The sequence below is a fragment of the Serpula lacrymans genome (assembly GCF_000218685.1).
Source record: "Serpula lacrymans var. lacrymans S7.9 unplaced genomic scaffold SERLAscaffold_7, whole genome shotgun sequence".
NCBI lineage: Eukaryota > Fungi > Basidiomycota > Agaricomycetes > Boletales > Serpulaceae > Serpula > Serpula lacrymans.
Window position 1 is genome coordinate 1,154,317 of NW_006763296.1, and position 25,410 is coordinate 1,179,726.

The window sequence follows — 25,410 nt, forward strand, 5'->3', positions numbered from 1 at the left end:
TCTGGACTCGAGTATGAAAGATACAAATGTACATCAGTCGCATCCGTCGTATAAAATTTGTGACCGATACTGTAGCCCAAATATTCCAATCGTTGACCTCAATGGATCACGACCTGACGGTGAAATAATGAAAACCACAATCACCGAATCAAAGGAGTCGAACAGTGACGACAGCAAGCCATTAAGTTCTAGTAGAATGTGGCTACCTCATTATTTGGTTATTTCTACTGAAAGGAGAATTGCGATGAGCTTCGTATCCGACATTTATCTATGTAAGAACCTCCTTCCTCTTCTGAGTTTTTATTTTAATTTTTGCTGAATTGAGTCGCGCTTATACTAACTTACGTTATTTTAGCGTACATTTTTTGGTCGATTTTCACCTCGCTCATTCCAACTATATTCTACTTTTCTGTTTGGGAGCTTGCAATATCAGGACCAGAACTCGCGCTCCTGGCGACGCTTTCCCCGGTGTTACTTGGTATCGCTCCTCTACATGCCTGGGCGTCTACGTTGAAAGGGCGGGTAGTCTTGCACATACTTTCGTTAATTGGAATAGGGGCGTATGCTTTGCACAAGCCGCTTCATAGATTGTATGCGGTCACTTTTGCCAATTCTGTCCTGCTTATAAGACAGACCGTGGACTGGTCCACGGGTGGGGATGAAGATGCAATTGGATACCAAGGCATCCGTACGTTGCAATTGCACCCTAATCAGAAGAGTTACTAGTGCGATCTCACCTTTCACTTAGTCATGGGCCTAGGACTCATACTGTCCTCATTATCAAAACATGCAAACCATTCAAATAACCCAGGTGAATTTACACCGAGACATGGTATGCTTTACTAATGGTTGTTACAGTCTGGCCCATAGTGAATGAGGAGACGGGTGGATGGAATAAAACTGGGCTTGCGCTCGCTGTCCTGGCTATTTATGAGCTCAGTAGTCGCACCACTAGGTCGCCCGAGAAAGATGACAACAAGAAAAATACAAAGGAAAAAATAGCCAAACTCGCAGGAACTAATCAGTCTCTGCCCTGGCTAACTTCATCGCTCGCTCTTGGTAGTTTACTTTTCAGCCTACATTATTTGATTTCGGATGCAAGCACGGTGATCACCTGGTCATGGACGGGATACGAAAATGGAAAACCGAGAGGACCACTCCCTAATGTGCACGGTTCTCTTACTCTGATTGCACAAGCTGTTGGTATCCTGCTACCAACATTTCTTCATCCCCAGGCTCTTCTGACTCACCCTGCATGGTTTGCGTACGGTACAGCCAATGCGATTGTCATGTATCAATATAGAAATTGGATTGGTTATGTTGGCGGCCTGAACCTGGCTGTCTTCCTCATGTCTCTACTGCCCCCGGTATTACAACAGGCGGCGGCTGCAGGAAAAGTCGGCAGGACATACTTCACAGCTTTTTTCGTGGTAATCATCCTTGATTTGGCTAGCATCTGGACAGTGGCATATGCCTTTGTTCCTGGCGGCATCTATCTCAGGGAACGAACTGATATGTCAGTCCTTGGTTTAAGTTCCTTCGAGTGCAAATATTAATTGCTTTTCGTATGTTCAGAGTATTGTTATCGCAGATTCTGTTACTATCACCGGCCTTTAGATGGAGGTCATCAAGTACGCAAAGCTCCTATGTGACCCTGAATCTACGTGCCTCGTACACCCAGAGCACTCGATTGATTTTGGCGCTACTGTCTATCTCCTCTCTTCTCATCACTTTATACCGATGGCCGCTTGTGGGACCGAGGCCCTATAAAGCTGGAACTCGAATTTTTAACGCTGGTATATGGACAGTACACTTTGGGATTGACAATGTAGGACGTGATAGTCAACGCCGAATGCGGGACCTGATAAGGCGAGTCAACCTGCTACCATTATAACATGCAGCCTAAATAGATGTTCCATTGCAGAGATATGCAGCTCGATGTTGTGGGCTTGTTGGAGACTGATTTGCAGGTATACTATATGATCGCAAATTGTTGCACTTATCTAATGATATTTGTAGCGTGTGGTCTATGGCAACCGTGATCTGTGAGCTCAACACATAGAGATTACTCTCTTGAATGATTAATTTATTCTCTCTACATAGGACTCGGGTCATTACAGAAGATCTAGGCTATGTTCGTCTATCTTTTCACCAATGAGTTTATACCCTGACTCTGTCATCCATAGTACGTGGACATTGGCCCTGGACCAAATTCGCATACATGGGGTGCTGCCCTGCTGTCTAAGGTTAGGACAATGATTGATCTCCCCTTGTCAAGTTGATCATGTCTCGCCAGTTCCCTATCATTAATTCAACCCATCACCTGCTTCCTTCCCCTAACGGAGAGCTCGCACCTGCCATAGAGGCTGTACTTGAAGTGTATGGAACGGAAGTGACAGTTGTGGTTGCGCATAATGGACAAGGTTAGTCATCCCCATGAAGAAACGTAAAGCGTAGTTCAGCCATCTGGTACTAGAGCAAGATCCACTGGATCGAGAACTTCAAAGCAGAGAACTCGCGCGTATCATGGCGAGATCATACCCTCAGCCTGTCGTGTTCCTTGGTTATGTAGTGACGAAGCCTTTGGCTCGAGAACGTGAGTGTTGTAGTTCGTGATCGTGGCTCCATACCAAACCATGCTGCAGCGGCACCATATGATATCTTAATATCTGGAGGCCGTGTCTACGATATCGACAACCAAGACTGGGATAGATGGTTAGCTAACTCATTGCCTCAAAATGAATGTCGATATTAATCCGGTCTGCTTTCAGGTGCGAGTATATTTTCTACAGAGGCTTATATCGGACATCATATGCGCGTTTATCCCGCGGAATTGTAACAGACACTGAGCTGCAAATCGGCCAGTTTGTTCTCCCAAAACATGGCCACGGAGTTACCAATGAGACCGAAGCTGCACGGACGCTTCGTGCATGGAAAGAAGTCTTACCACCAGACCACGTATGTTAATCATTGTCGCTGCTATAATAGCTTATTAACGCTTAAACTAGTGGTTCCCTATGGAATATTACGGGAATAATAATGAAGGAGGTGTGAATGGTCATTTCTATCATGTGTTTAATACGGTAAGCCAACCTGACACGGTGCATACAATGGTATCTGACATATGGATGCAGCCGTTGTATTATGATATCCCTGAAGGTGCAATCTTGTAGTCTTATACCTCTAGCTCCATTGTTTTGCTTGTATTATACCGTATTCTCTTGTACCCCTTCCTGATCTTCTTCCCTGCCATCGTTCGGAATACTACTTCCATCTTCATCAGTAACGCTGTCGTCCGTGTTATCTTCGTGGCTGTCTTCCTCGCTTTCATTAGAATGTTCTCCATCACTGTTACTCTCAGATTCTTCGGTTTCTTCGCTACTTTCGTCTTCATAGAATTTATCCAAATCTTTCCAAGGTACTTTGCTACCGTTGCCAGGCGGTGAAGTACTTTGGTTTGGTGTCAAAACAATAGGCGCAGTATTCGCAGAAACAATAGGATATTGAGATCTTGCTGTGGTAACGGAAGGTGTTAACACTGGATCGTCCTCGTTAACCCTTAAGGTGGGGTCAATTCCTGACTCTAGCCACTCCGGCAACACAGTATTGCTCCCCACGTCCTTCCCCACCGTGAGACTTAGGGAACCGATCAGGGAGTGGATTTCACCTATAGGATTTTAGTAAAGCGCCTCGCTTTAAAATCATTCATCATGTACCTGGTATCACTTCATTGACTGAAACATCTTCTTTGCCCTCGAATAGCACTCGTTTAACCTGCTCCCTTCGTAGGACAACGCCACCTTGATCTTGAGTATCTTCATCTCCACTTATACTCGGGGAAAGGCCTGCCAAGAGTGATGCCAACATTCTGGTGCGGTCTCGAACGTCATAATCTATATCGAAACGGGCGACTGAAAATACGTAATGGCATAGAAGACCGAGTGTACGATCTGTGGGACACATGACAAGTAGTTTCGCAGAGAGTGTAAGAATCTGTAGTTTGACGATATTGCTCTTGGTAACCAATCAGGTTAGCATACGTAGGATAACAAAACTATCTCTATCCTACCTCCGAACTGAAAGATCTCGCTGATTTTCGCAACACGTCAGGAGCCCAATCTGCAATACCTTCGAAGAAGGTTCCGCTTTCCTGGGTGACACAGTACTGGCCTACAAGCCAGATAACGCAAGCTTTCGCCTGCGGATGGCGAACGTCATCTATTTTCCCAGCTAAACTAGATATGATGGAAAGAGGAGAATGTGTGACATTCGCAACAACTGTTCCAGAAAGTAATTGGTTTTGAACAAGGGATTTCAATATCTGCACTGCGTTGCTGACAATTATGTCTATAGAGAAGAGTGGTTTTTGAATTTCCAGTTTTAAGCGGTTGATTTCTTACCTTGTTTGCTCCTGATCATGTCCATTAGAATAGCCAGACATTGAGGGACACAATCAGGAATTAATCTGGCACAATGACCAATAGCAGCGATTGCATTCCCAACGACTTCGTCATCCATATCCTCAGCGTAGGTCTGAAATATAACATAAGTAGGCATAAAGACATTACTTGTATGAGAAACTGACAGTAAATTCACGGAGAATGATTTGATAGTTATCAGCATTCAGGATATTGAGCAAAACCCGTATTTTATCTCTTCTAACCTGCTGAGGATCATCAGCGCGCACCAATAACCGCAGATAGTGGGACGAAAATAAGTGCTGTAGAGCAACGAGATATAAATTCTGTGCTCGAGGATAGTGCCAAATGCGACTTACCGGATGCGCGCATGTAATTACAACCAGATATGAAAGGGCTACACGTTCTACAGCTCTAGAATTGCTTAGGATGCGTAGAAGGGGGTTGGTAAATCTTGAGTGCTGAGAAGGAGGAGCGATGTAGAAAAAAACGCGAACAACGGCCAACACAACCTGGAAAGAGTTAAGGGGTTACGCGAGTCATAATAATATGCATCATGATACGACTTACTGCTGGATTTTTTGACTGAAAAAGAGGTTCAGCAGATATTAAAAGCAGCTGTAGATCCGAGTCGGCTTCCTCTACCATCTCGCCGTCGTGTGATAACACTGGTTTTGGTAGCATTACACGAGCATACCTGATCAGAAGATTAAGAAGACTGATTTGGCCCCATTCGTCAACATCGACCATTAGTCTACAAAGTCTCCTGTATTGTTGATGGAGGAGATCGAGACGGGTGGGACAGACAGCTTCAAAAGCGACAACGGCGCTACCTATTGAAAGTGGGGAGCGATCGCGGAGGAGGGTTGAGATGATATCGATCAGTGACGTTTGGTGACCTTCATCCAGTCTAAGGAACAATTAAACCCTTGCACAATGACTGTGAACCCAACTTACTGGTGACACTTCGGGATGGCAAGAGCGGCTGCCTTGCGAACATAAGGACTGATATCTGCTGCGCATTTCTTAATAGCCAACACGACAATACTGCCTATCATTGGTACTTTAATCCCACTGAGTACACGAAGAGCCATGGCACGGATGAGCGGACTGGAGTCAGTGAGATCCTTTTGGAAGGTATTGATGGACAAGAGGGCAAGGTCAGGTTCGTGTTCCGCATATCGTAAGAGATAAATGTACACCAGCTTGCGTATTTCGAGATTTTGAGAGGCCACATTTTTAACGACTTGAGGAAAGTAGCTGGACACATTGCGACCCTTGGATATCAGCTTTTCCAGGTCGCCGGGTTGGCAATGGCATTGTTAATACGACAGTTAATACACTTACTGCAATGAGTCTTTTCATGGCATCTAGCTTCTCTCTATCGCTGCTGGAATCCAACTGTCGGCCAATGTTCTTTACTTTCTCATCTGGCATGTCAAACAAAGAACCTGATCCTCGAGTTATGGATAGGTCGCGGGTATGTTCAGAGAACGTTTCTTGGATACGCATTCCGAGTCTCGATGCATTTTCAGCCAAAGAGTTAATGTTAATACTCGCCATGCAGTTGAGTGTATAAGCCGTTCAGTACCAATATGTGTTCCACATTAACTCGATTAAGATGGATTGGCTGGGCGTAAACCCTAACCTTACTTACACTGCACCATATCCTTAAGTTATAGTTCATCTCAAGTTCGTCTGACAATCCACTGTATTATCAACTTGTCAACATGTGCTGTAGTCTATCAAGGCTCCAATGAGGCTGGGAATGTCCCGCTTTCCCTCTGCTCATCAAATTTGCTTATCTGGATCAACGTGAGTATAAGTTCACCTATAGCATACTGATGTATCATACCCATTCATCTGCATGTAGTTCAGAACACGACACCCCTACAGTTTCAAATGCACTCACTAGGACAAAGGGAATTGTAGGCCCTCTTAAACTGCTTGCAGGGCGCGAAGTCTTCTCCCTTAGCAGCAACACATTTGAAATAGTCCGTATAGTTTTGGTAGCTGCGTTACAAATGAAATTGAATATCAAACAGATAAACAAAGAAAGTTAACGCACCAATGCCTGGTTTGATTCGTGTTGGGAAAACGGGCTAAAGAACATGTCAAGGCAACTCAGCGAGTTGCTGGCACTTCAACGCGATTTTTGCTCACCATCAAAGCCAGCAGTTTGAAGGATGTATTTGCTGGAACGAAATGAAAAAGTCTCCTCAGGCGAAAGACAACAATGCTCACTTTGAGAGATCAGACATTTTGCGGTCGGGCGTAACAGGCAAAGGACAAACAGGAATTTATGATTGACTCTCGGGCTGGTGCGGGTTTAGCCGCTGCTTACATCAGCAGACGGACCTGTCTCTGTTGTTCAAGACTCTGACAATCCAAGCTAATACAGTATCGAAATGGATGCACTAAAAGCCGAGATCGCAGCAAAACGAAAACTAATTCAAGATGATGGAACCAATTCACGTCAAGCAAAGTATATGCGAAGAGGAGATATCGAGAAGTTGAAGGAGGACCAGGAATCACGAGTCCAAGCAAAGGAGCGAGCAGCACAGGAAGAAGCACAGAAGAGACTTGACGCAACAACGAAAGCTCAAGTGTGTTTTATTTGCATTCTTAACCTGCTAGAGTCAACTGACACGTGGATGGAGAATAGAGTATAAGTCGTCCTACTTCGGGGTCGCCAACACCCATCATTTCCTCTGCTGAATCCGATTCTCCCAAACCCGAGTCTTCTTTCAATATTTCAAATGAGGAAACAATACGTCGGCTTCGAGCTAAGGGCCAACCCATTCGTTTATTCGGTGAATCTGACAAGGAGCGCAGACTACGTCTTCGTGCACTTGAGCTCATTGAAGAAAAAGGTCATGAGCGCTCAAGCGGCCAAAATGATTTTAAGAAGGCTCTTGAGGACGTCGAGAATGTCGAGCGAGAAATGAAAGGGAGGGGAAAAGGGAAAAAGAAGGGCGACGCAGACATGACTACCACTGGCGTATTAGATCTAGGTCTCATCAAGACTGACCCAGACAAGCTCTATCCCATTATCTACTATTCCCTCAAGCGTACGTTAAAAGAATGGGAAGAAGCTATGGATGATCGACCAGGTTGGTCAAAACTTATATTTCAGGGCTGGAGTTAAATATCATTTTCTCTAGATCATATTAAACGCTCCACGCAAGGGAAATTGGCCGCAGCCACCCAGGTTCAGTCCGCAGAATACCTGAAGCCCCTTTTCAAGACGCTTCGTTCGAGAGTACGTCATTCAAGTCAGCAATTTAATTCAACCAGATAGACAGCGTGACCTGTTTTCCCCCCCCCAGTCGTTACCATCTGATATGTTGCTGCGTATTGCTGAGATCGTGCATCATATGCAGAAACGCCAGTATCAGAGAGCCAATGACTCTTACCTCCGACTATCTATTGGAAACGCTCCTTGGCCTATAGGAGTCACTATGGTGGGGTGCGCTCTAAATTTTTCCTATTAAGTACTTCTGATACTGACTTAATGGATGCTGTATAGTATTCATGAGCGTTCCGCCCGCGAGAAGATATCTTCAGATCAGGTGGCCCATGTTCTAAACGACGAAGTCAGTCGAAAATACATTCAGAGCTTGAAGCGGTATGTTGTTCAAGTTACTCGTACTGAGTATGAATGCTTATAAACTGCCTCATAGTCTACTGACGTTTTCCCAAACGAAGTACCCGCCAGAAGACGTCTCACAATTAATGGGTTAGCCGACTCACCTAGCATGCTAGTATCATATAGTATCCAGTTTTTATTGGAAAAGGTCCGAGAAGCCCGTACCATCGTCTACATTTTGTTTTTCTTGCCCTTTTTTCGTCCTTCATCAATTGCCAGTGCATGTCCAGTGTCTCTAATATGCGAAAATAGCTTTGTTTTGCTCCCGAATAATTCCTTGCAGACGTTGCAGCGCTGTTGTATGTCGTTAGCAAAAAATTTCGTGTGTAAAGGTGCAGGCTGACTAATGCGTCTCGCTCAGCTTGTGTGATAGCCTCAGCTTTCTTCATCTCGCGCAACCGTCTCTTTTCTCGTTTGGAGAGTTCGGGTATAGAATGCTCTGTGACCGTAGCGGTATTTTCTGATTTATGGTCACGGTTCGCCTGATCCTGATTATCCACACTGTTCTTGAGTAAGGGCTCTTCGATAGTTGACGAAGAATCTTTATAATCGTCAGATATCTCCAGTCGGTTGGCTGTGCCTGGCTCAGATTGAGCGTTTGCGATTTTGTCGGTTAAGCTTGGAGAATCTGCCTCCTTTGTGTTACAGTCTTCAAGGGGGGAGGGACGTGTGGCCGAAAGGATTTCATCTAGACCTCCAGTAACGCATGCAGCGTAAGGTGATGTAGCATTTTCTTGATCTCCGGTTGCAACAGCGGCAATCACATTCACTTCTTCCCCTAAATCCAGCTCTTCATTGTCCTGCTGCATTTCTTTCTGCAGTTTTGCGATTTCCTTCAAATGTTTCTTGCTGCGTTCGTGGCTGTCCCATGCCGCTTCACTCCTAAATGATTTCCCGCATGCCACACATTCCCACTCTTCAGACTCTCCTCCTTCTGCGGCGGCCCACTCCAAATCGTCATGCATACCTCGCGTGTCGATGTTCTGCCACTCCTGAATCTTATAATCCACAACCGGGGCAACTTTCTTTTTAGCGACCCCTTGCATAGGTGTAGCTGAACCAGATGCCACTTTAGACTGAGTTTGACGTGCAAGATGAGCCTTATGGCGGGGATCTCTTTTCCGGACAAATAAAGCAAGCGACTGTAGACGTACTAACTTTAGCTGTTCGTTACGGTGGATTAAATTTATCTGGTTACTCACTCTGACGGTGTCGTTGAACTCCCTTCGAGCATCTTCGCGAGCTTTCTTATTATCCTTTTCCATGAGCCTGCAAATATGAATATTAAATTTCCACGGCAGTGCAACAGTACTATGATTAATTTCATACGAACCTACGAACTCTGCGATCTGGAGCCTCTGTAGTGTTCCATTGGTCCATCCATGAAAAGTCCTTTGAAGATGCGAAATTCAGCCACTTATAATAGAATAATCTTGCAGCTTCTTCCGTATCGGTTTTCTTCTCAGAAGCCCAAGGCCATGACGAGTTCCCAAATGATGGGTAAACTGCATCAGATACAAGGGCTTCCTCTTGAGCTAGCCGTCCAAAAAGGTTGCGGTATATCGTAAAAAAACTCTAGTTCACGACTTTTTTTTAGCACACGAACCTCCTAAGCATAAACAAAAGGCGTACATCGTCTCCGTCGTCGAAACCCGACCAGATTGTTGCGCTGAAGAACTGGGAAAGATGACGCACGGTCAGCCCACGATCGCGTGCACGAGGTGGGGGTGCTCCTCGTCGGATATCCTCGAACACAGCGTCCGCATCGGGTTCTGGGGCCAATGATGCCTTATGTGAATCATACCAGGCTCTTTCCTAACATGAACCAACCATGATCAATTCCGATCAGAATGCAGAATTATTTTTGGGAACTCACTTGCTCGTCGCTCAATACCTGTTTGAGTAATGTTACATCGTTTCCAATAGATGACTTATGCACATGCCTCGTATGCTTGTTGAATTGCCGCAAACCTCTGAGTAGCTCCTTCGATGTCATCTTGATTTTTGTCAGGATGATGAACAAGAGCCAGTTTTCGAAAGGCGCGCTGTAGCAAACCAGACTCAACTGCGCTGATCTCACTTCAAAGAGCTCATCCATACTTTAATTTCGTCGCCCGATGCTGATTCTTCGACTCCAAGCAATTCATAATAATCTGGGACGCCAGGTTCGCCGTTATCTCGGGCAGTTGATTCACGAGCCCCCATCACCGATTACTAGTACTACAGCGAGTAGAGTTTTACGATTAGTTATGAATAGTAAGGGTATGACTTGGTAAAGCACAGACCGGTACACTTGCAGATTTTTTCCTGCCGTCCAACGTCCGGTGCTTCAGCGATATGAAATCCTGGTAAAGATCTGAATACTGCCACAGTATCGTAATGATACCAGACTGGCATTTCCGGAGAATGCCATGGCCACTACTAAATGCGGAAACTGCAAAATAGTTCGTCACGTTCCAGTTCTCTCTGAGAAACCATTAATATTCTCATCCTTGACTGTCTTGGTCATTCTTTAGACACGCCAACTTTTGGCCTCTACACTGCCTTGTTTAACTGAAACACTCGTCTATCTTTGTCATTATCATGTCTGATTTCTTCAAAACGTCTGTGCCATCCTCGACTTCTCCAGGTAAGAGGTCGTGAAATCCGGTTATAACAGAGAAATGAATGCGTCAATATATTCAATCAGATCTCGCCGCTCGCAAAGAAGCTGTGATGAATTCTGTGCGTAGTGAGATTGCGCTAGCAAACGCTCAGGAGTTGATGAATGTATGTGATGGACCGTTTCATTCTGATGTCATTCTGACTCCTCTATCGTAGAAAACTAACGAGAAATGTTTTGCTAAATGTGTAACGAAGCCTTCGTCTTCACTTTCGAGTACAGAAGAGGTATTGGTGTTTTGTATCTCCCATTATTTTGACGCTAAACTTTCGCGAAAGACATGTCTGACACGATGCCTGCAACGTTACATGGAAGCATGTGAGTTGCACTTTTGTCCCTTTCTTAGACCATTTGCCTCAGCTTTTTTGTTGCAGTCAATATCGTGAGCAAAACATATACTGCACGCATAAGCAAAGAACGAGAAACATCGTGACCAACATGGTCCTTGCTTTTCTATCTTATTTACGCGAACAGTGAGCGGTCAACCTTAGTTAACAGTAGCGTATCGTGGGCACCAGTAGTTAGTCATTCGAACTCGCAGCATCGATGAAACGTTTGTCCCCTTGCATCTAATCCCAATCTTGTTATTATGGGAAATGTCATACCGGGTGCTCTTCGAAATCTTCAAAAAAAGACAGTAGTCATATCCCTCGATAACCAAAGCATTCAAGGCCTGCATTACTATACTAGAAATGGTATGTAAGTGATTATAATCAAGAATTAATGATATAACAGAGCAGACAGAGGGTCGTGAAGTTACTAATACGGAGAGGGTATCATGATCAGGAGAAGTGAAGGCTTGAGTAATTGTCGAGGACAGAAACACAGACACAACTTTGTTGGGATGAAAGTCGACTAATATAAATTTACATATCTCAACGACGTACGTCGTCATCTGATTCATAGGTTACACCAGGCATCCCAGACATTGTCACCATCGACGACTCGAGAGTATCCGCGCCTCGTGAGACGGATATGGATTGGGAGGGGTGAAAAGGGGTGGTCAACAGTGGTGGTGACGGGGTATGAAAACTTGGCTGGGAGAATCCAGTTGACGTTGGAGAGTGCCCTTCTGCGTGGTAGGATGAAACAATCCGCATATCTTCACCGAAAAGCGGCCTTGTCATAGGAGGGACTGGGTATGAGCGGGAAGCACCACTGCGTGGAAGTGACATAGCGCCGTAATCAAGAGACGAATGAGCATGACTTGATACATTGTGTTGTTCTACACCTGGGAAATCGGTAAACATGGGGGAGTGGTTTCGTTGTATCGAATGTGGGCGACCTGAATACGGAGAGAATGATGGAGTGAAGGCGGACGAAGATCCCTGCTGAGTGCTGCCAGAAGAATCCACTACAATGCTCGGAAAAGTAGACTCATGCTGTGAGGCATGGTTTTGGATTATAGTGGGACCAGAGTACGAGCGTTTGCGGTCATTGGTTAAGTGACTAGAACTTTGTGAATCTAGGGCTTCACCCTGATAGTGATACCCTGGCCCAGTCAGCGCTACTAACGGGGGCTGAGGGATATCCAGTACTGGTGCTGCCTCTTCTCCTGGATGATAGGATGGATTGTGTAGCCGAATATCTGAACCTGATGTATGAGCATTGAGATGGCGAAGCACATGCGCTAATTGGACTGCTGAGCCAATAAGGTCGTGACGGAGAATCTTGGTAGCTTGTTGACCCTCGGTCCAATCGGCGCATCTCTTCCACTGACGGATTGGATCTCGACCTTGGCTAGATAAAGGCGATGTAAAATTCTCCAAGTAGAATGTGGGTGGCTGTGACAAGATGAAAGAAGCCAATCCAGATCCTGGGGCTGCATTAGTGAATTCGGTGTCTACAATGATGTCGAAGGGAATCTCCATCTTGAAGCCATAGCCCGATGAATGTATGAACCACGTCAGACACCGCTTTGAGTCGCACAGGTAGGCAACCAAATCATGTTTTCCTACCGTCGTCGCGATTCTCCGCCATGTTCCGATAGAAAGATCAGTACAAGGAATGATCGTCACGGCTGGGAAGATTTTTTTTGAGAACATCTTTCTAAGTTCCTTTGTATGAAGATACTCACGTTCATCCTCGTGAATTAGTGTGTGCAGTTCAGCTTCGTATCCTGTCGATAACTCTGGAGGTGTGTCTGGGGGTGTGTCGATGCTACCGCCACGGCCCTTTTTACCGTCTTGAAGCTTGGCTTTCGCTCGCCTGTAGTTCATTTACCTATAGTGTACGACAACCAATATCATAAAACACACCTATTTTGGAACCATATTTGTGTTTGGCGCTCCTGCATCCCTAGTAACTCGCTGATCTCCTTTCTCCGTCCCGCAGTAGGACTTCTGTCCACAGAGAAAAAACGTTCCAAGTGCACAAGTTGTTCAGGCGTCACACGAGAGCGTTTGCGCTTTTCCTTGTCTCCTTTGCTACTCGCTGCACCGGTCGACCTCGCACGTTGAGGACCAGATGCAGGATCTTTCGCAATTTCGGGTTCTCTCCCATCAGATGTCGCAGATGCAGAACTTGGCCGTATTATGACAGGCGTTATAGGTGAGTGAACAGAGGAGCTGGGCGATGAAGCAGAGGAATCAGGATTTGGATCGACTTCAATGTCCTGTGCACAAGCGCCGGAATTCAGGTGAAGGGAGTCGTGCTTTGTTTGTGGCTCAAGCATGGAATAGCTTTCTTGAACCATCTCCTGTGCTTTCGTATAAAGATCACAAGCTGCGGGACCAGGAAAGACACGAGAAACTTACAGTTCATCGAGATTTTCCGAGCAGCGTGACTTCGAAGTAGGTTATCGGCTTGGACAGGACCAACTTATGTTGGAAGTGTCAATCAGAAAAGGAAAGACAATCCTGTGTTTGTTTGGGATGATTTTGTTCGAGTGTGGAGGTTAACGCGATAGCCGGAGATCGGGCCAATCTGAAAGGCCCAGCTGGTCCAGAGTAGACTGAAATTCGTTGCAACTTACAAACCGAGGACACGGGGAAGGAAGCAAAAAGGGAAGGAAGAAAACGTGTCGTTGGGTTGGTAGACAGAGATAACCGAACGAATGATAGGGATATCACAGAACAGGAATGACGACAAGTAGAAGTCGATTTCCGGTGTCACCGTTCAGCATTTTAGCGCACGAGGGGGAGGACTATCAGACGTTTCGGTGGCACAAAAACGGGGAGCAGGCTCACGAGACGTGCGATCAGATCTAGGAACCAAGAAAACGTTGGTGGCAAGGTAACCGTTCTGTTCCCTGTTGTCAACCCCCATACGACGAACAGTGAAATACATACATTTGAGGTTCGCTTTCTATGTTATTTGACAGGACAGCAGATTTTTTCAGGCGAAGAAGACGATAAACCTTGCGGGCACTGCGATAGCAAAGACTAAAACGGGCACCCGGGATGTGTTGATCCCATGTTGCTGTTTTCAGCCAGCTTACTAGGGTGCTAAAAAGCTAGCCCAGATAAGATTTGTCGGAGTCGCATAGTACAGCTGAGTCGAATAATTCTGATTAACATCCAGGAACAAAGCAAAACATACGTCAGGATGACCTGAGCATGTCGCATATTGAGTGCGAGTGTGCGCCCTAATAATCCACTTAAAAATTATACTACCAAGAAGTCAATAAGCCTTTGAACTGATAGTCAGGATCCCATACACTTTGCTTCGATAGCTCGAGGCTCGAATTTCTAGGTGTACCAGGCAAGTACCAGCCATCATTTTGAAGCGTGCTTTAAGCCAATGACAGGGAAGGCTGTTGATCGCGGAGCCGGGGGTTGCTAGGCATTAGCCGGAAGAATGATCAGCACAAGCACTAACCTTTTTTGTGAATTGCGAGATGGCCCATCAAACATAAAAGAGCAACAGAAACGATCGGGCTGTTCCGTGATTCCTATGTTTGGGACGTGCAGAAAACACCAAAAAATTTTAATGCTGTCGGTAGAGGGGTAATCCTGCCAGGCAGTGCCAGTGTGTTACTGGGCCGTTACTGAACCTGGGATGTAGTGTTACTAGTAACATGGATATACATGTGACCTGGATAAAATCTCAAGCTTATTTCTTTGAGCCTGATAAGAACAGGGTACTTGCTCATTGCATTTGTCGGGATGGCGCTCTCTGAAACAAGTAAGTGCGGGCTCACGGATCTGTCGTCGATGCTGCGGCGGAGTGAGCTAAGGAGCTCAGGATGCCTACATTGTTGACAACAATATCCTTGATTCTTTCATTTGTACGTCACCCGGGACCGCTGAATACGTAATGATAGTCACTCGTACTTATGCTGATTTCTTACAACTTTGAAGGGCACGGACGGTTCTGAGCAGATATATCAGAACGGCAACGAAGTACATAAATAAGTACTTACTCATTGGCTATGAAAAGCTCTTTGTAACTTCAATTAATCGTGATGCACATATCCGACGCTGGTCTCCGCAGTCGCAGGGCTGTACACTTACCGTACGGTAGTACTAGTTACATTGATCTCAACTTACACACTGCGGCGAGGCTTAGGAATAGCGCTCAAACATTCGAGTAATAGCAAGACAATGAATCGAGTACACACTACACGTACATCAATTAGAGATGCAGACATACAGTTCTAGCCTACGCCATGTTCTACAACCTGTAATGACAGTCAGGCCACAAGAGTTTCAAGAAAGCTACCATTCAGCCAGGCATTTCAAAACGCCTTCTTCTCAGGGCTTTCCAACTTACATTAATGTATTCCTCTCGTTGGATACGCTATCGTTCACGCTCCATTATTGTAGATAGGGCAAGTAACTTCAGGAATTGAGCAGGCGACCAGTCCTAGGACCTATGGTGCTGCAAAGCAAATATTTGAAATCAAAGTCATACTTACACTTGCCTTGCTATGTCCTTTCCCCGTCTACATCATTCATGGTAATACTTACGCATATGCAGCAGCGAAAATGAAAACAAACAAAACACCATGCACTTACAAACCCCACCTAACATGGAGCCAAAATAGCCGGACAATAGAGTAGAATGGAGCAACCGCACCCTAGTACCGCGGTCGTTTTGAGTCTCTGTCATCATACCCACCAGGTCCTTCTCGTTTTAAATCTCCCCGATACCCACCTCCATACCCACCACCAGGGCCAGGGGGGGCATATCCAGGGGGGCCTCCACCTGGCCCCCCACCTGGTCCCATGCCCGGACCTCCATAACCACTTGGTCCATTAGGAGGACCGTACCCATTCGTGGGGCCTTCGTTGAAACCACCACCTTGATACCCAATACCTCCTCCACGTCCCCTGAAAATAAAGTTCGTCAGCATCAGCACAAGGTGACTAAAAAGAAAAAGAGAGCACTAACCTGAATCCTCCACCAGAGTCATCTCGCCCCCCTCGGAAGCCTCCTCCACCTCCAAAGCCGCCACGAAAGCCGCCTCGATCGCCGCCAAAACCACCGCCCCTGAAGCCGCCCCTACCACCTCGGAAGCCACCGCCGCCTCGGTCACCGAAACCTCTACCACCACCGCCTCCTCCTCCTCCGCCGCCGCCAAAGCCTCCTCTGGCTGGTTTTGGGGTTATAACAGGAGGTGCTTCTACAGGCTTTGGGCGACCACCAAGTCCTCCACCCAGACGACGAGGCTTCCAACCACGTACTGTCCGGCCGCGTTCGACATCGACTAAAATTCGCTTGCCATTGATGTGCAAGCCATCTGATTCCTTGTACGCAGCTGTGTAAAAGGCGACAATGGTTAGCGCGACAGTTGCGAGGGGTAACGTCTTGCATTCACTACCTTTCATATCGCGCTCTCGTTCGTAGACGATGAAAGCATAGCCTCTGCTGCGCCCCTTGGAATCTCGTACAATTCTGACTCGCTCGATAGTTCCGAAGCTTTCGAAGTCTCGACGAAGTTCCATTTCACTTGCGCCTTTATGCTGTGCAATATAAAGTTAGCTCAAATGGCCACAAAATAATAAAAAAGATAACTCACCAAGCGAGAGATAAAGAGCGTCTTGTAAGGGTCTCCTATAGCTTCAGGATCATCGGAAGGTTTATCTGGAGAATGTCAGTTCAATGAGATTTGTTACGAATAGTTAAGAAAAAAAGAGAAACGACTCACAAGTTTCCTTCGCTATTTTGAATTCTTCCACTTTCCTTCGCTTCCTTTCTTCTCTCCGGATTTGCCGTTTAGTTTCTTCTGCATGAGTGAATGCAGGCTCTTCGCCCTCTTCCATACCATCGCCTTCGCCATTGAGGAGACCTGCTGTTGAAGCCTCTTTCAGCTGAGCTAAAATAGAGCCGACACCATCGACATTTTTGTTGGTTATGCGGTCAATGTCCTTGCCGACTGGTCGAGCGTAGGGAAGCGGAGGACGTGGGGCAAAGAGCTTGAGAAGATTTGGAGGAAGGAGATGCGTGCCGGGCATGTTTAGTTTGGAGGCTGGGGATAATTTTGCAGAATGATGATAGAGGGACTAAAGAGCAAGGACTGAGCTCTGATTCGAGAGCTTTATAGCTTACAAGCGCGCTTTGGCGCGTCAATGGATGGCCAGACAAGTGTGGAACGAAAAGTGGCCCAGCACTGGATTCTGTGGACGCGGGCAAGAAAGACGAGATTTCAAACTCCGAGCATAGAGCTCTCTTATTGACCTATTGGTCTGTGCGTAGGTGAGCATATTTATTGTGCTGGCCATTTACTCAACCACAGCAATGGCCATTCTAACGCATCTCATCCGCAGTAATGAGACATGCATTCGCCTGGAATACGTGTGGACGCCGTCTCCAAGCGTTTCAGTCCTTTTCTCACCGCCCTCAACGATGGCCATTGCCTCACAGGCTGTATTCGTCTCTGACAAAACCACAGTTCGCTTCATTCTTCTCGCACAATGGCTCCTGGGCCGTGGAAGACATCTCCAAGACACCTGAGAGTATCCCAGTACGACTCATCGCTCATGTTGCAACCTGCCAAACCACCACTCCATACCGCGAAGTCGATGTTCTTACTCCTCGACGTCTTCTCAAGGTTTACGCACAATTGTCCAAATCGCGTCTAACTGCATTGGTTGTATTGACTGCCATGTCTGGAGTAGCGTTGTCCCCTTTACCTGCCACAGTACCCGCTCTACTGTCTACCGCAGTAGGAACTGCACTTTGCTCAGCATCTGCAAACACTCTCAATCAACTGCAGGAGATTCCCTATGACGCTCAAATGACTCGGACTCGTATGAGACCACTTGTGCGCCGGGCCATCAGCCCCCTTCATGCTGCAGGGTTCGCATTAGTGACTGGTGTTGCAGGTCCAGCCATCCTGTTAACTCTGAATCCGATCACTGCTTCACTGGGGGCCGCCAATATAGTCCTCTACGCTGGATTATACACTTGGCTCAAGCGAAAAAGTATACTCAACACATGGGTTGGTGCCGTAGTGGGCGGTTTGCCTCCTTTGATGGGGTGGACAGCTTGTGGGGGAAAGCTGCTTCCCTCGTCGGATTATCCTTTGGAATTTTTCTTTCCCCCCTTCCTCTCGCAGTTGCCCAGCATGGACATATCAATGATCGATAATCCTCTGTCGCCACTAGCACTCTTCCTGTTGCTATACAGTTGGCAGTTTCCGCATTTCAACGCTTTCTCTCACTTAATGCGAGCCTCGTATGCCCAGGCAGGTTACAAAATGCTCTCAGTACTCTCCCCAAAGAAGAATTCCCTTGTTGCATTGAGACACGCTATTATCCTCATTCCTGTTTGTTCCCTGATGTTTCCGCTTTCTGGTCTCACTACGTGGTATTTTGCCATCACAAGTTTAGGCCCCAATGCCGTCTGCACTCGTGCGGCGTGGAGATTCTGGAAATCTGGAGGAGAGAAAGAAGCCAGGGCTATCTTTCAACATAGTCTGTGGTATCTTCCTGCTATTCTGGCTTTGATGATGCTACACAAGCAAGGAGTTGACTGGACAGATTGGACAGGACGCCAAGTATCTGATACAGATATTTCGAAGGATGTGGAGGTCATCTGAAATAAGTTCAATTGATATATTGACACACACTCAGAGTAAATTATAATGAGATACAATATACCTTAGTTTGAAGGTGATTATACGGCTTTGAGTCTCGCCATTTCTCTTTTTCTTTTCAGTGCGTCAAGCCTACTCTTCATGACGCTAACCTTAATATCCGCCTCTTCCTGCGCTCTCTCCTCGTCAAGGAGACGATCCATGATTAGTTCCCTCTCTTCCTGTTCCTTCCTTCTTCTCACTTCTTCGTCTGTGTTTCTATGTGGGGCATCTGAAAGAGTTTCAGCGTCGACTGACTGCGAAGGAAAGCCTTCTGGGACTTCGGAAGCGAGCTCAGGCTCAGCAAAAATGGTTGCATTTTCGTATGTCTCCCGACGATCTGGAGCATTTACAACAGTCTGCTGGAATTTGATCCACTCAAGATCAATGGCGGGATCGTTGGAAGTGTGGTTTGTATTTGATGCAGGAACGACATGAGGAGGTCCACTTTCGCCATCGTCAGAGTCATCAGAGGTTGGTGGGGGGACTCTGGAGGAATCCGAGAAGAAATCGACGGGAAAAGAACCAGGAGCGTCGTGAACTGCGGCGTCAGCAGGGGAGCCATCAACCCTGGGTCTTTTGCTCGTTGCCTCGTCTGAGGTTGTGTCATCCTTCACAGCCTTCCTTTTTGCTCCCATGTTATCATGTTGAGCCTGCTCCTCCCTCAAACGTTCTTCCTCCCGTAAGCGAAGAACATTCATGCGATGGGACTTGGTTCCCAGATGGCCATCCCAAGCGGACGCATGCTTGATGACGGATCCACATATTATGCAGCGTAGTTGACCATTGGATGAATACGAAGCTAGTGGATGGCTGACACGCACTTCCTGTCGCTTTGCTTTGAGTAGCGCTCGTACGTCCGACATTTCTGAGATGAAGGCGGTGAACACCAAAGTTGGGTGGCAACTGCTTATATTACATAAGCATCTTTACCTGTACTAGTACTGATGTCGAGGCAGGGAACGCCTGAGAAGATTACGGACATTCAGGATTCTTGTTATACACGATGGCAGCCCAGTGATCAAGCCCATGACCTCGGTGAAAGCTGACTAACCCCAGTGCTGCTTGCACAGTTTGAATGTGACCTATAGAGCTTTCTGCTATATATGCACAAGGTCATGAGGCGCTCAAGAACTACAAAGCCTGGTCCCGTGCTGCCTTCCGTACACTGTCATGCATATATAATCCTTGTCATCTTCCTTATTTATTGACACTCTCCAGCATATCCCTCGATTTACAGCTTGTGAAGATGCTCAGGATGGTCCCCTCGTCGCGCAGTTTATATCCTGTTTTTATTTTGGCCCCTTTGCTTGCTTCGGCCCTCAATGTCTCCATTCCTCTCGCCGCACTTTCTACAGTTCCGGCAGTGGCACCAGAGCTCATCTCCCTCTCCATCGAACAAGATAGATGGGTAGACTGGGCTGGAACTTCTGCGCCAAATGTGTTCTTCTATAATGCCCTCGATAACATGGTACAAATCACTGGAGAACCCCCCTGGATCAGAATCGGAGCTGACTCCGAAGATCACACTATCTTTAGTCCTGGAGTCGAGGTAAGTGTGGCCTCACTAGTATATCTGACCCATTGCCACAATAATAAAACATTGTACAAGTACGAAGAAGATATATTTCCGCCATCGACCGCCATTACCCCGTACCCGGAGGCGACCAACATCAGCGCCGGATACGCCTTCTATGAAATAATTTCTCATCTTCCTGCTGGTAATTGTTTCCGTTTGTGCGACACTTCATCTAGCTGACTTTGAGTCTAGGGACACACGTACATTGGGGTGTGAATTTAGGCCAATATAATATTACAGCGGCATATCTAGAAACAAAGGCCATGATCGAGGCATTCAATACTCCAGCCGTGAAGCAGGCGGGTATCACTCTGGATTTCATCGAAGTTGGCAACGAGGCAGATCTGTACATCAGCAACGGTGCAAGAAATAGTAGTTGGGATCCTACAGAATATATTTCACAGTAAGTGTAATCTGATACTATGTACGAGAATGTACTTCGTTCACTCATCTTTCGATTTAGGTGGTCCACTTTTGCTGCAAATGTTTCCGATGCAGCAGGCCTTTCACCTACATCCTACACAAAATTCATTGGCGGAGCGTTTGCTGGATCTTCTCACAACGTCACTTGGTTTTCCCCGCAAGCCATTTTCTTCGGCGGTATCTTAAATTCGGAACCAGGCTCCCTCATTAGGACGTATGTTCTTCACTTTTGCAACGGGCCTTATCTAACGATTGAGGGCACAGGATTTCACAGCATGACTACAGCGGTTCATTCTGTACTGGTAGTGGCGCGGTCTTACAACAACTTATGACCAAAAGCTACATCCGTGGCAATATCTCTGTCTTCATTCCCGATATCAGTGCGACCCATGCCCAAGGTTTAGACTATATCATTGGGGAGGGGAACAGTATGTCATGCCACGGTGCCCCTGGTCTCTAATTTTTTTCGCGGAAGTTTTGAGAAAGCGCTTAACATTCGTATCGCAGGTGTCAGCAACACTGCTGGGGCAGCTCTTTGGGTATTGGACTATTCATTTTTTGCTTCGCAGGTTGGAATTAGCCGGTTGCACTTCCATGAGGGCATCGGATACAAGTATAACTTCGTTCGTTCGGATTACGTTTTCGAGTCTCGAGATTACTGACGAATCACTAGATCCAACCAGTTACTCTGAACTATTCGATACTTGATGGATCGCCTATCACGCCTCTTCCACCTCATATTCAACCTCCATACTATGCTGCTATCATTGCCGCCGAGGCTATTGGCTCTTCCGGAGACACAAAAGCAATTGAAATTGCAGTTAACAATGCAAACATCACGGGCTATGCATTCTATGAGAATGGTGCTCTTTCACGCGCTCTTTTCATCAATCTTTTGGCGTATCTTCCCGGAGATTCTGTCCGCACCTCGACGCACCTCGACCTGAACCTTGGTGGGTACGGGGTGTCTCCAGAGACAATGTCTTTGAAAAGACTGGAGATTGGGTATAATTTCGAGCCGTGTGGTGAACGCTCAATTGCTAATATTTGCCTCACACAGCTACGCGAACGACACATCGGGCTTGACCTGGGGAGGACAAACATATGAAACCAGTGATGCCAGAGTCAGTGGTCAAGAAGTTCTACAGTACATACCTGTCAGTGCTGGAATCGATATACAAGAGACAGAAGTTGTACTAGTCCAATTCTTGTAGTAAAGTATTGTTCATTCTCTTTTCTCAGAAATTGCTCGTATCTCTACCTTTTGTTATTCACGGGGGCTTCTCAAACTGTCTGGATACTCATAACGTAGATGTCTTGCGAAACCAATGAATCGAACCTCAGGCAGCACTTTGAGGAGGCATGGTCACCAGAAATCACTCATGTGACGTTGGCTGTGTAGGAAAGATCCAACATTATTTTATTAGAACAGTATTCCTGCTATTCAAGAGTTCACAGTATTACTTTTATTTGAGCTGTGTCGATAAGCAAGCAAACTTTAGCTGGAGTGGGCTAGGCATTTATCAAATTTGATACCTGGATCCTATGCGTTTGTTTGTCTAGGAACGGACTTAAGGTCATAATTCTACAATATCCCATACAGTTTTTTAACTTCCAAGACAGTCTTATTATCGCCCGTATTCTAGTAAATATGTCAGATATGACCTCATCAAACTTGGTGTCCCTTCAAGAATGGCCTACCTTAGTCAACTCATCGCTTATTTTCACACATTGCTTTCCGTTTATCTCTCCTAATTTTATCACCATATTTAACGCCTTGCTCTTGTCTTTTCCTCCGCTAGACACGGTATAGAAGTCATTTGTGAGGAATGTCCCAATCCCAAATGAACCTATTCAAGATCACATTTGCAGCGGGTACCGCGTCAACAGTGCAGTAAAGAGGATATGAACTGAATAAACGTACAAACGAAGCCGAGATCGTCGCATTGTTTCTTTAACGCTAGAGCCTTATCCAAATGGACAGCGTCTGAAAAAATGATACTCTTTTCGCGATAATTGATTCCTAGGCTCTCATAAACTTCTTTCGCGCGCGGTACAAATATAAAGGGATCCCCAGAATCTTGGCGTAACCCTTTCCAGCGTTTTGCACGGTTCTTGTCAGTGATAAACTCCTACAAAAGCATGGAACGTTGGAGCAATTACTTGGATCACATATGTAGGCGAACCTTGTAAAACACTTCAGTAGAAAAAGTATCCGTCAAAGCAACGAGAAGGTCAGACGGATACACTTGCTCCCAAAGATCAAGGGCGGTTGAATTTGCGTGTTCGTAGCCGCGTAAGGCAGCCACCTTGAAGAAGCAGAATTCTTTTCAGATCTTGACTATTCTAGACAAAACCTTGGGTGTACAAACCCCCATGAACCATTCGCTGCGAGTAATAAGACATGATGAGTAGGGCATCCAGATTATACAGTTACTTACTGTGCAATTGTTCCTATAGGCATCAAGTCATATTTATAAGCTAGATAAACCTATTACGGTGTCAAAGAATATCCATGATAAGATGCCTGTTCATGCACATTACTCGTTCCAGAGAATTTTCCTTGGGTGGGGAATTCCTGCGATGCTCGGATGAGTGCTGATACTACAAGGTCTTGTATATGGAAAGATCGCCTGCGTCGAGTCCCAAACTCGCTGAATGTGCATCCCGCTTGCAGCAGCGCTGTTGCTTTTTCGTATGCACGCTCTGACAATGATTTTATGTCAGGTGCGATTTTTCCTCCAAGACGATAGCGCTCACCAGCTTGTTTTTCGTAATTCCAGTCTTTAGACACAAAGCGAAAGTATGTCTCGCTGAGACAGGCCATCAAAGGAACCTCCCACATAATAGTCTCAACCCAAGGACCCATTGCCTCGATTTCAACATCCCCTAGCTCACTACCAATTGTCACGGGCTTGAATTGAATGGAAACTTGTTCAGGTTTAAACCGGTAAGATGACAGGTAAGACAAGTATTCTGGCTTGAGGTAGGAACAATTTCGCGTCAACCACTTTAATTCTTCATTTGTCAAGGCCACGCTTTTAAAGTCTAGGGAAAGATAACGGTGACTGGTTCAAGAATATGACAAATTTAATGACAGCTTACGACTTAGTGCAGACTCGAACTCGTCAATGCAACTTCGAGTAAAGTACACATTATTATCCCGGTGCGTGAAACGATAAGTTGCCTGCGCTTCCGGGAAATGTGAGAGAACAGCTTGCTGCATAGTCAGCTAATCGGATCAGAGCCTCATTACTGTATAATTCGAGGCTGAAAGTTGACAATTCCACACCTTGTATAAGTCTGTGTCCAGTAAAGACTTCAACTGATAACCTATGGAGGGTTGATCTTCGAGCATTTTCGAATATTTGCGGGATGTCGAGCGATTTGGGTGAAGATAACACAATTCGTCTTAAACCGAGTGGAGCGCTCAGCGTATAAGTTGACAGAACCTAAAATATGAATGTAGCTGCACTTCAAATACAAGCTTCAACGCTCAGCGCCGATGATCATCGATGATCTGATCCTCTATGACTCGGAGCTAGTAGTACCAAGTATGGTAGATTAGAGTGAAGTCACGGTACTTTCACGCTAGCGGACATCAAAGATGTGGCAGATTCCTCAACGCCCAACGTTCGATGTTCAACCTTAGACCAACGATCTCGCATGAACTTTCTCAACCACAGAAACTACAAGAATCCATCACATGGTAAAAGTTCACAAATTTATTTCAATGAGATTTTAGTTGATCCCTTACCTTCGTAGGCTTCGAGAATTGAAATTTTTAATGATGGTGGTTTTCGCTCGGATGGAAGGCGACAATATGAACTTCGTGATATATCTATCGATCTCTCTAACCATGGTTCAGCAGACGGTTCTGTTACGATACGCCAGGGACTCACCCATGTTCTAGTGTCAGTTTTTGGACCACATGAAGCGAGGGTAAGGTCACAGACCTTACATGACCGAGCGAATCTTAACGTAGAGGTCAACGTCTCGGCCTTCAGTGCGGGAGAACGTAGAAAACGCTCTAGAGCAGATAAGTCAGTATTTACTTCCCCACTTTTATCACACCCAATTCCATCTCTTCCGATCTTTTTACCCTAGAACTTTTGTTCATTAAGTTTTTAGACGTCTGCTGGAACTGGCTGCAACGATACGGTCCACCTTTGAGCCCGTAATTCAGACTCATCTATATCCTCGTTCACAAATCGATGTATTTGTTCAAGTCATACAGCAGGATGGTGGTTTATTACAAACATGTATCAATGGCACCACGCTTGCTCTTGCACACGCGGGGATACCTCTCTTCGACTTTGTTTGTGCAGTCACAGGAGGAGTACATTCCTCATCTCCCATGTTGGACCTTACTACCTTGGAAGAGAACGACATTCCAAATTTTACGGTAGCCATAATGCCCAAGTCCAATCGAGTAACCTTGGTGGCTATGGAAACACGGTTACATATCGACAGATTTGAGGAGTTGTTTTTATTGGCAGTTGACGCTGGCAATATCATACACAAAGAAATGAAAATCGCTTTGCAAGCAAGAACGAATGATTTGGCTACAACACTTCGACAGGGATCGAAGGCTATGGGCGGCTTTGGGGAAAGGGGGGCGGGAATTGAGCACATGGATGAAACATAATGAGATTGAGA

At 46.0% G+C, this 25,410-nt stretch overlaps 12 protein-coding genes across 12 annotated transcripts in view; 6 read left to right on the plus strand and 6 right to left on the minus strand.

The window, feature by feature from the left end:
• The window catches only part of SERLADRAFT_369838 (uncharacterized protein), a gene marked incomplete at both ends in the record, with an annotated part of 4,306 nt that extends 1,133 nt beyond the window's left edge, over positions 1 to 3,173 (plus strand). Inside the window, 13 exons of the mRNA XM_007318536.1 lie at positions 356 to 652; positions 749 to 811; positions 859 to 1,516; positions 1,576 to 1,873; positions 1,935 to 1,970; positions 2,020 to 2,045; positions 2,104 to 2,134; positions 2,187 to 2,246; positions 2,297 to 2,423; positions 2,477 to 2,608; positions 2,676 to 2,715; positions 2,772 to 2,868; positions 3,009 to 3,173. Of these exons, the coding sequence (XP_007318598.1) occupies positions 356 to 652; positions 749 to 811; positions 859 to 1,516; positions 1,576 to 1,873; positions 1,935 to 1,970; positions 2,020 to 2,045; positions 2,104 to 2,134; positions 2,187 to 2,246; positions 2,297 to 2,423; positions 2,477 to 2,608; positions 2,676 to 2,715; positions 2,772 to 2,868; positions 3,009 to 3,173 (2,030 nt within the window). The remainder of the gene's footprint in view (positions 1 to 355; positions 653 to 748; positions 812 to 858; positions 1,517 to 1,575; positions 1,874 to 1,934; positions 1,971 to 2,019; positions 2,046 to 2,103; positions 2,135 to 2,186; positions 2,247 to 2,296; positions 2,424 to 2,476; positions 2,609 to 2,675; positions 2,716 to 2,771; positions 2,869 to 3,008) is intronic.
• On the minus strand, positions 3,043 to 6,010 carry SERLADRAFT_356160 (uncharacterized protein; the record flags this gene model as incomplete). The annotated part of the gene is made up of 9 exons (XM_007318537.1): positions 3,043 to 3,667; positions 3,717 to 4,014; positions 4,070 to 4,347; positions 4,401 to 4,533; positions 4,586 to 4,720; positions 4,778 to 4,930; positions 4,989 to 5,328; positions 5,376 to 5,707; positions 5,766 to 6,010. The coding sequence occupies 9 exons, from the start codon at positions 5,979 to 5,981 to the stop codon at positions 3,207 to 3,209; spliced, it is 2,346 nt and encodes a 781-aa protein (XP_007318599.1).
• Positions 6,011 to 6,163: 153 nt separating this feature from the next.
• COX6B (subunit VIb of cytochrome c oxidase,COX6B) lies at positions 6,164 to 6,640 on the minus strand (the record flags this gene model as incomplete). Its single annotated transcript, XM_007318538.1, has 4 exons — positions 6,164 to 6,249; positions 6,331 to 6,431; positions 6,487 to 6,520; positions 6,582 to 6,640. Coding segments are annotated over 4 exons (280 nt in total), but the record flags the coding sequence as incomplete, so codon positions are not given.
• A 144-nt stretch (positions 6,641 to 6,784) lies between these two features.
• On the plus strand, positions 6,785 to 8,363 carry SERLADRAFT_468132 (uncharacterized protein; the record flags this gene model as incomplete). Its single annotated transcript, XM_007318539.1, has 6 exons — positions 6,785 to 7,024; positions 7,084 to 7,531; positions 7,583 to 7,680; positions 7,748 to 7,887; positions 7,948 to 8,046; positions 8,102 to 8,363. 6 exons carry the CDS (start codon positions 6,827 to 6,829, stop codon positions 8,160 to 8,162), a joined length of 1,044 nt encoding a protein of 347 aa, XP_007318601.1.
• Positions 8,364 to 8,761: 398 nt separating this feature from the next.
• Positions 8,762 to 9,315, minus strand: SERLADRAFT_390085 (uncharacterized protein; the record flags this gene model as incomplete). The annotated part of the gene is made up of 2 exons (XM_007318540.1): positions 8,762 to 9,227; positions 9,291 to 9,315. A coding segment is annotated over one exon (211 nt), but the record flags the coding sequence as incomplete, so codon positions are not given.
• Positions 9,316 to 10,520: 1,205 nt separating this feature from the next.
• On the plus strand, positions 10,521 to 11,378 carry SERLADRAFT_468136 (uncharacterized protein; the record flags this gene model as incomplete). The annotated part of the gene is made up of 5 exons (XM_007318541.1): positions 10,521 to 10,696; positions 10,757 to 10,836; positions 10,888 to 10,956; positions 11,008 to 11,047; positions 11,104 to 11,378. The coding sequence occupies 5 exons, from the start codon at positions 10,651 to 10,653 to the stop codon at positions 11,160 to 11,162; spliced, it is 294 nt and encodes a 97-aa protein (XP_007318603.1).
• Positions 11,379 to 11,604: 226 nt separating this feature from the next.
• Positions 11,605 to 14,017, minus strand: SERLADRAFT_438194 (uncharacterized protein; the record flags this gene model as incomplete). The annotated part of the gene is made up of 5 exons (XM_007318542.1): positions 11,605 to 12,749; positions 12,807 to 12,937; positions 12,988 to 13,432; positions 13,486 to 13,548; positions 13,864 to 14,017. 5 exons carry the CDS (start codon positions 14,015 to 14,017, stop codon positions 11,605 to 11,607), a joined length of 1,938 nt encoding a protein of 645 aa, XP_007318604.1.
• Positions 14,018 to 15,284: 1,267 nt separating this feature from the next.
• SERLADRAFT_449360 (U1 snRNP 70K protein) lies at positions 15,285 to 17,127 on the minus strand (the record flags this gene model as incomplete). The annotated part of the gene is made up of 5 exons (XM_007319045.1): positions 15,285 to 16,002; positions 16,064 to 16,430; positions 16,494 to 16,635; positions 16,692 to 16,756; positions 16,821 to 17,127. 5 exons carry the CDS (start codon positions 17,125 to 17,127, stop codon positions 15,750 to 15,752), a joined length of 1,134 nt encoding a protein of 377 aa, XP_007319107.1.
• A 200-nt stretch (positions 17,128 to 17,327) lies between these two features.
• Positions 17,328 to 19,633, plus strand: SERLADRAFT_361588 (uncharacterized protein; the record flags this gene model as incomplete). Its single annotated transcript, XM_007318543.1, has 2 exons — positions 17,328 to 17,368; positions 17,440 to 19,633. The coding sequence occupies one exon, from the start codon at positions 17,442 to 17,444 to the stop codon at positions 18,711 to 18,713; it is 1,272 nt and encodes a 423-aa protein (XP_007318605.1).
• Positions 19,634 to 19,720: 87 nt separating this feature from the next.
• Positions 19,721 to 22,211, plus strand: SERLADRAFT_468146 (glycoside hydrolase family 79 protein; the record flags this gene model as incomplete). Its single annotated transcript, XM_007318544.1, has 8 exons — positions 19,721 to 20,301; positions 20,362 to 20,470; positions 20,521 to 20,731; positions 20,792 to 20,965; positions 21,016 to 21,203; positions 21,259 to 21,374; positions 21,425 to 21,756; positions 21,812 to 22,211. 8 exons carry the CDS (start codon positions 19,999 to 20,001, stop codon positions 21,963 to 21,965), a joined length of 1,587 nt encoding a protein of 528 aa, XP_007318606.1.
• A 125-nt stretch (positions 22,212 to 22,336) lies between these two features.
• SERLADRAFT_349296 (uncharacterized protein) lies at positions 22,337 to 24,109 on the minus strand (the record flags this gene model as incomplete). The annotated part of the gene is made up of 10 exons (XM_007318545.1): positions 22,337 to 22,393; positions 22,453 to 22,601; positions 22,676 to 22,883; positions 22,938 to 23,060; positions 23,124 to 23,139; positions 23,193 to 23,242; positions 23,291 to 23,457; positions 23,512 to 23,799; positions 23,857 to 23,983; positions 24,044 to 24,109. 10 exons carry the CDS (start codon positions 24,107 to 24,109, stop codon positions 22,337 to 22,339), a joined length of 1,251 nt encoding a protein of 416 aa, XP_007318607.1.
• A 272-nt stretch (positions 24,110 to 24,381) lies between these two features.
• On the plus strand, positions 24,382 to 25,399 carry SERLADRAFT_491680 (exoribonuclease, exosome component 4; the record flags this gene model as incomplete). Its single annotated transcript, XM_007319043.1, has 3 exons — positions 24,382 to 24,460; positions 24,517 to 24,794; positions 24,883 to 25,399. 3 exons carry the CDS (start codon positions 24,458 to 24,460, stop codon positions 25,397 to 25,399), a joined length of 798 nt encoding a protein of 265 aa, XP_007319105.1.
• Between the last annotated feature and the right edge of the window lie 11 nt (positions 25,400 to 25,410).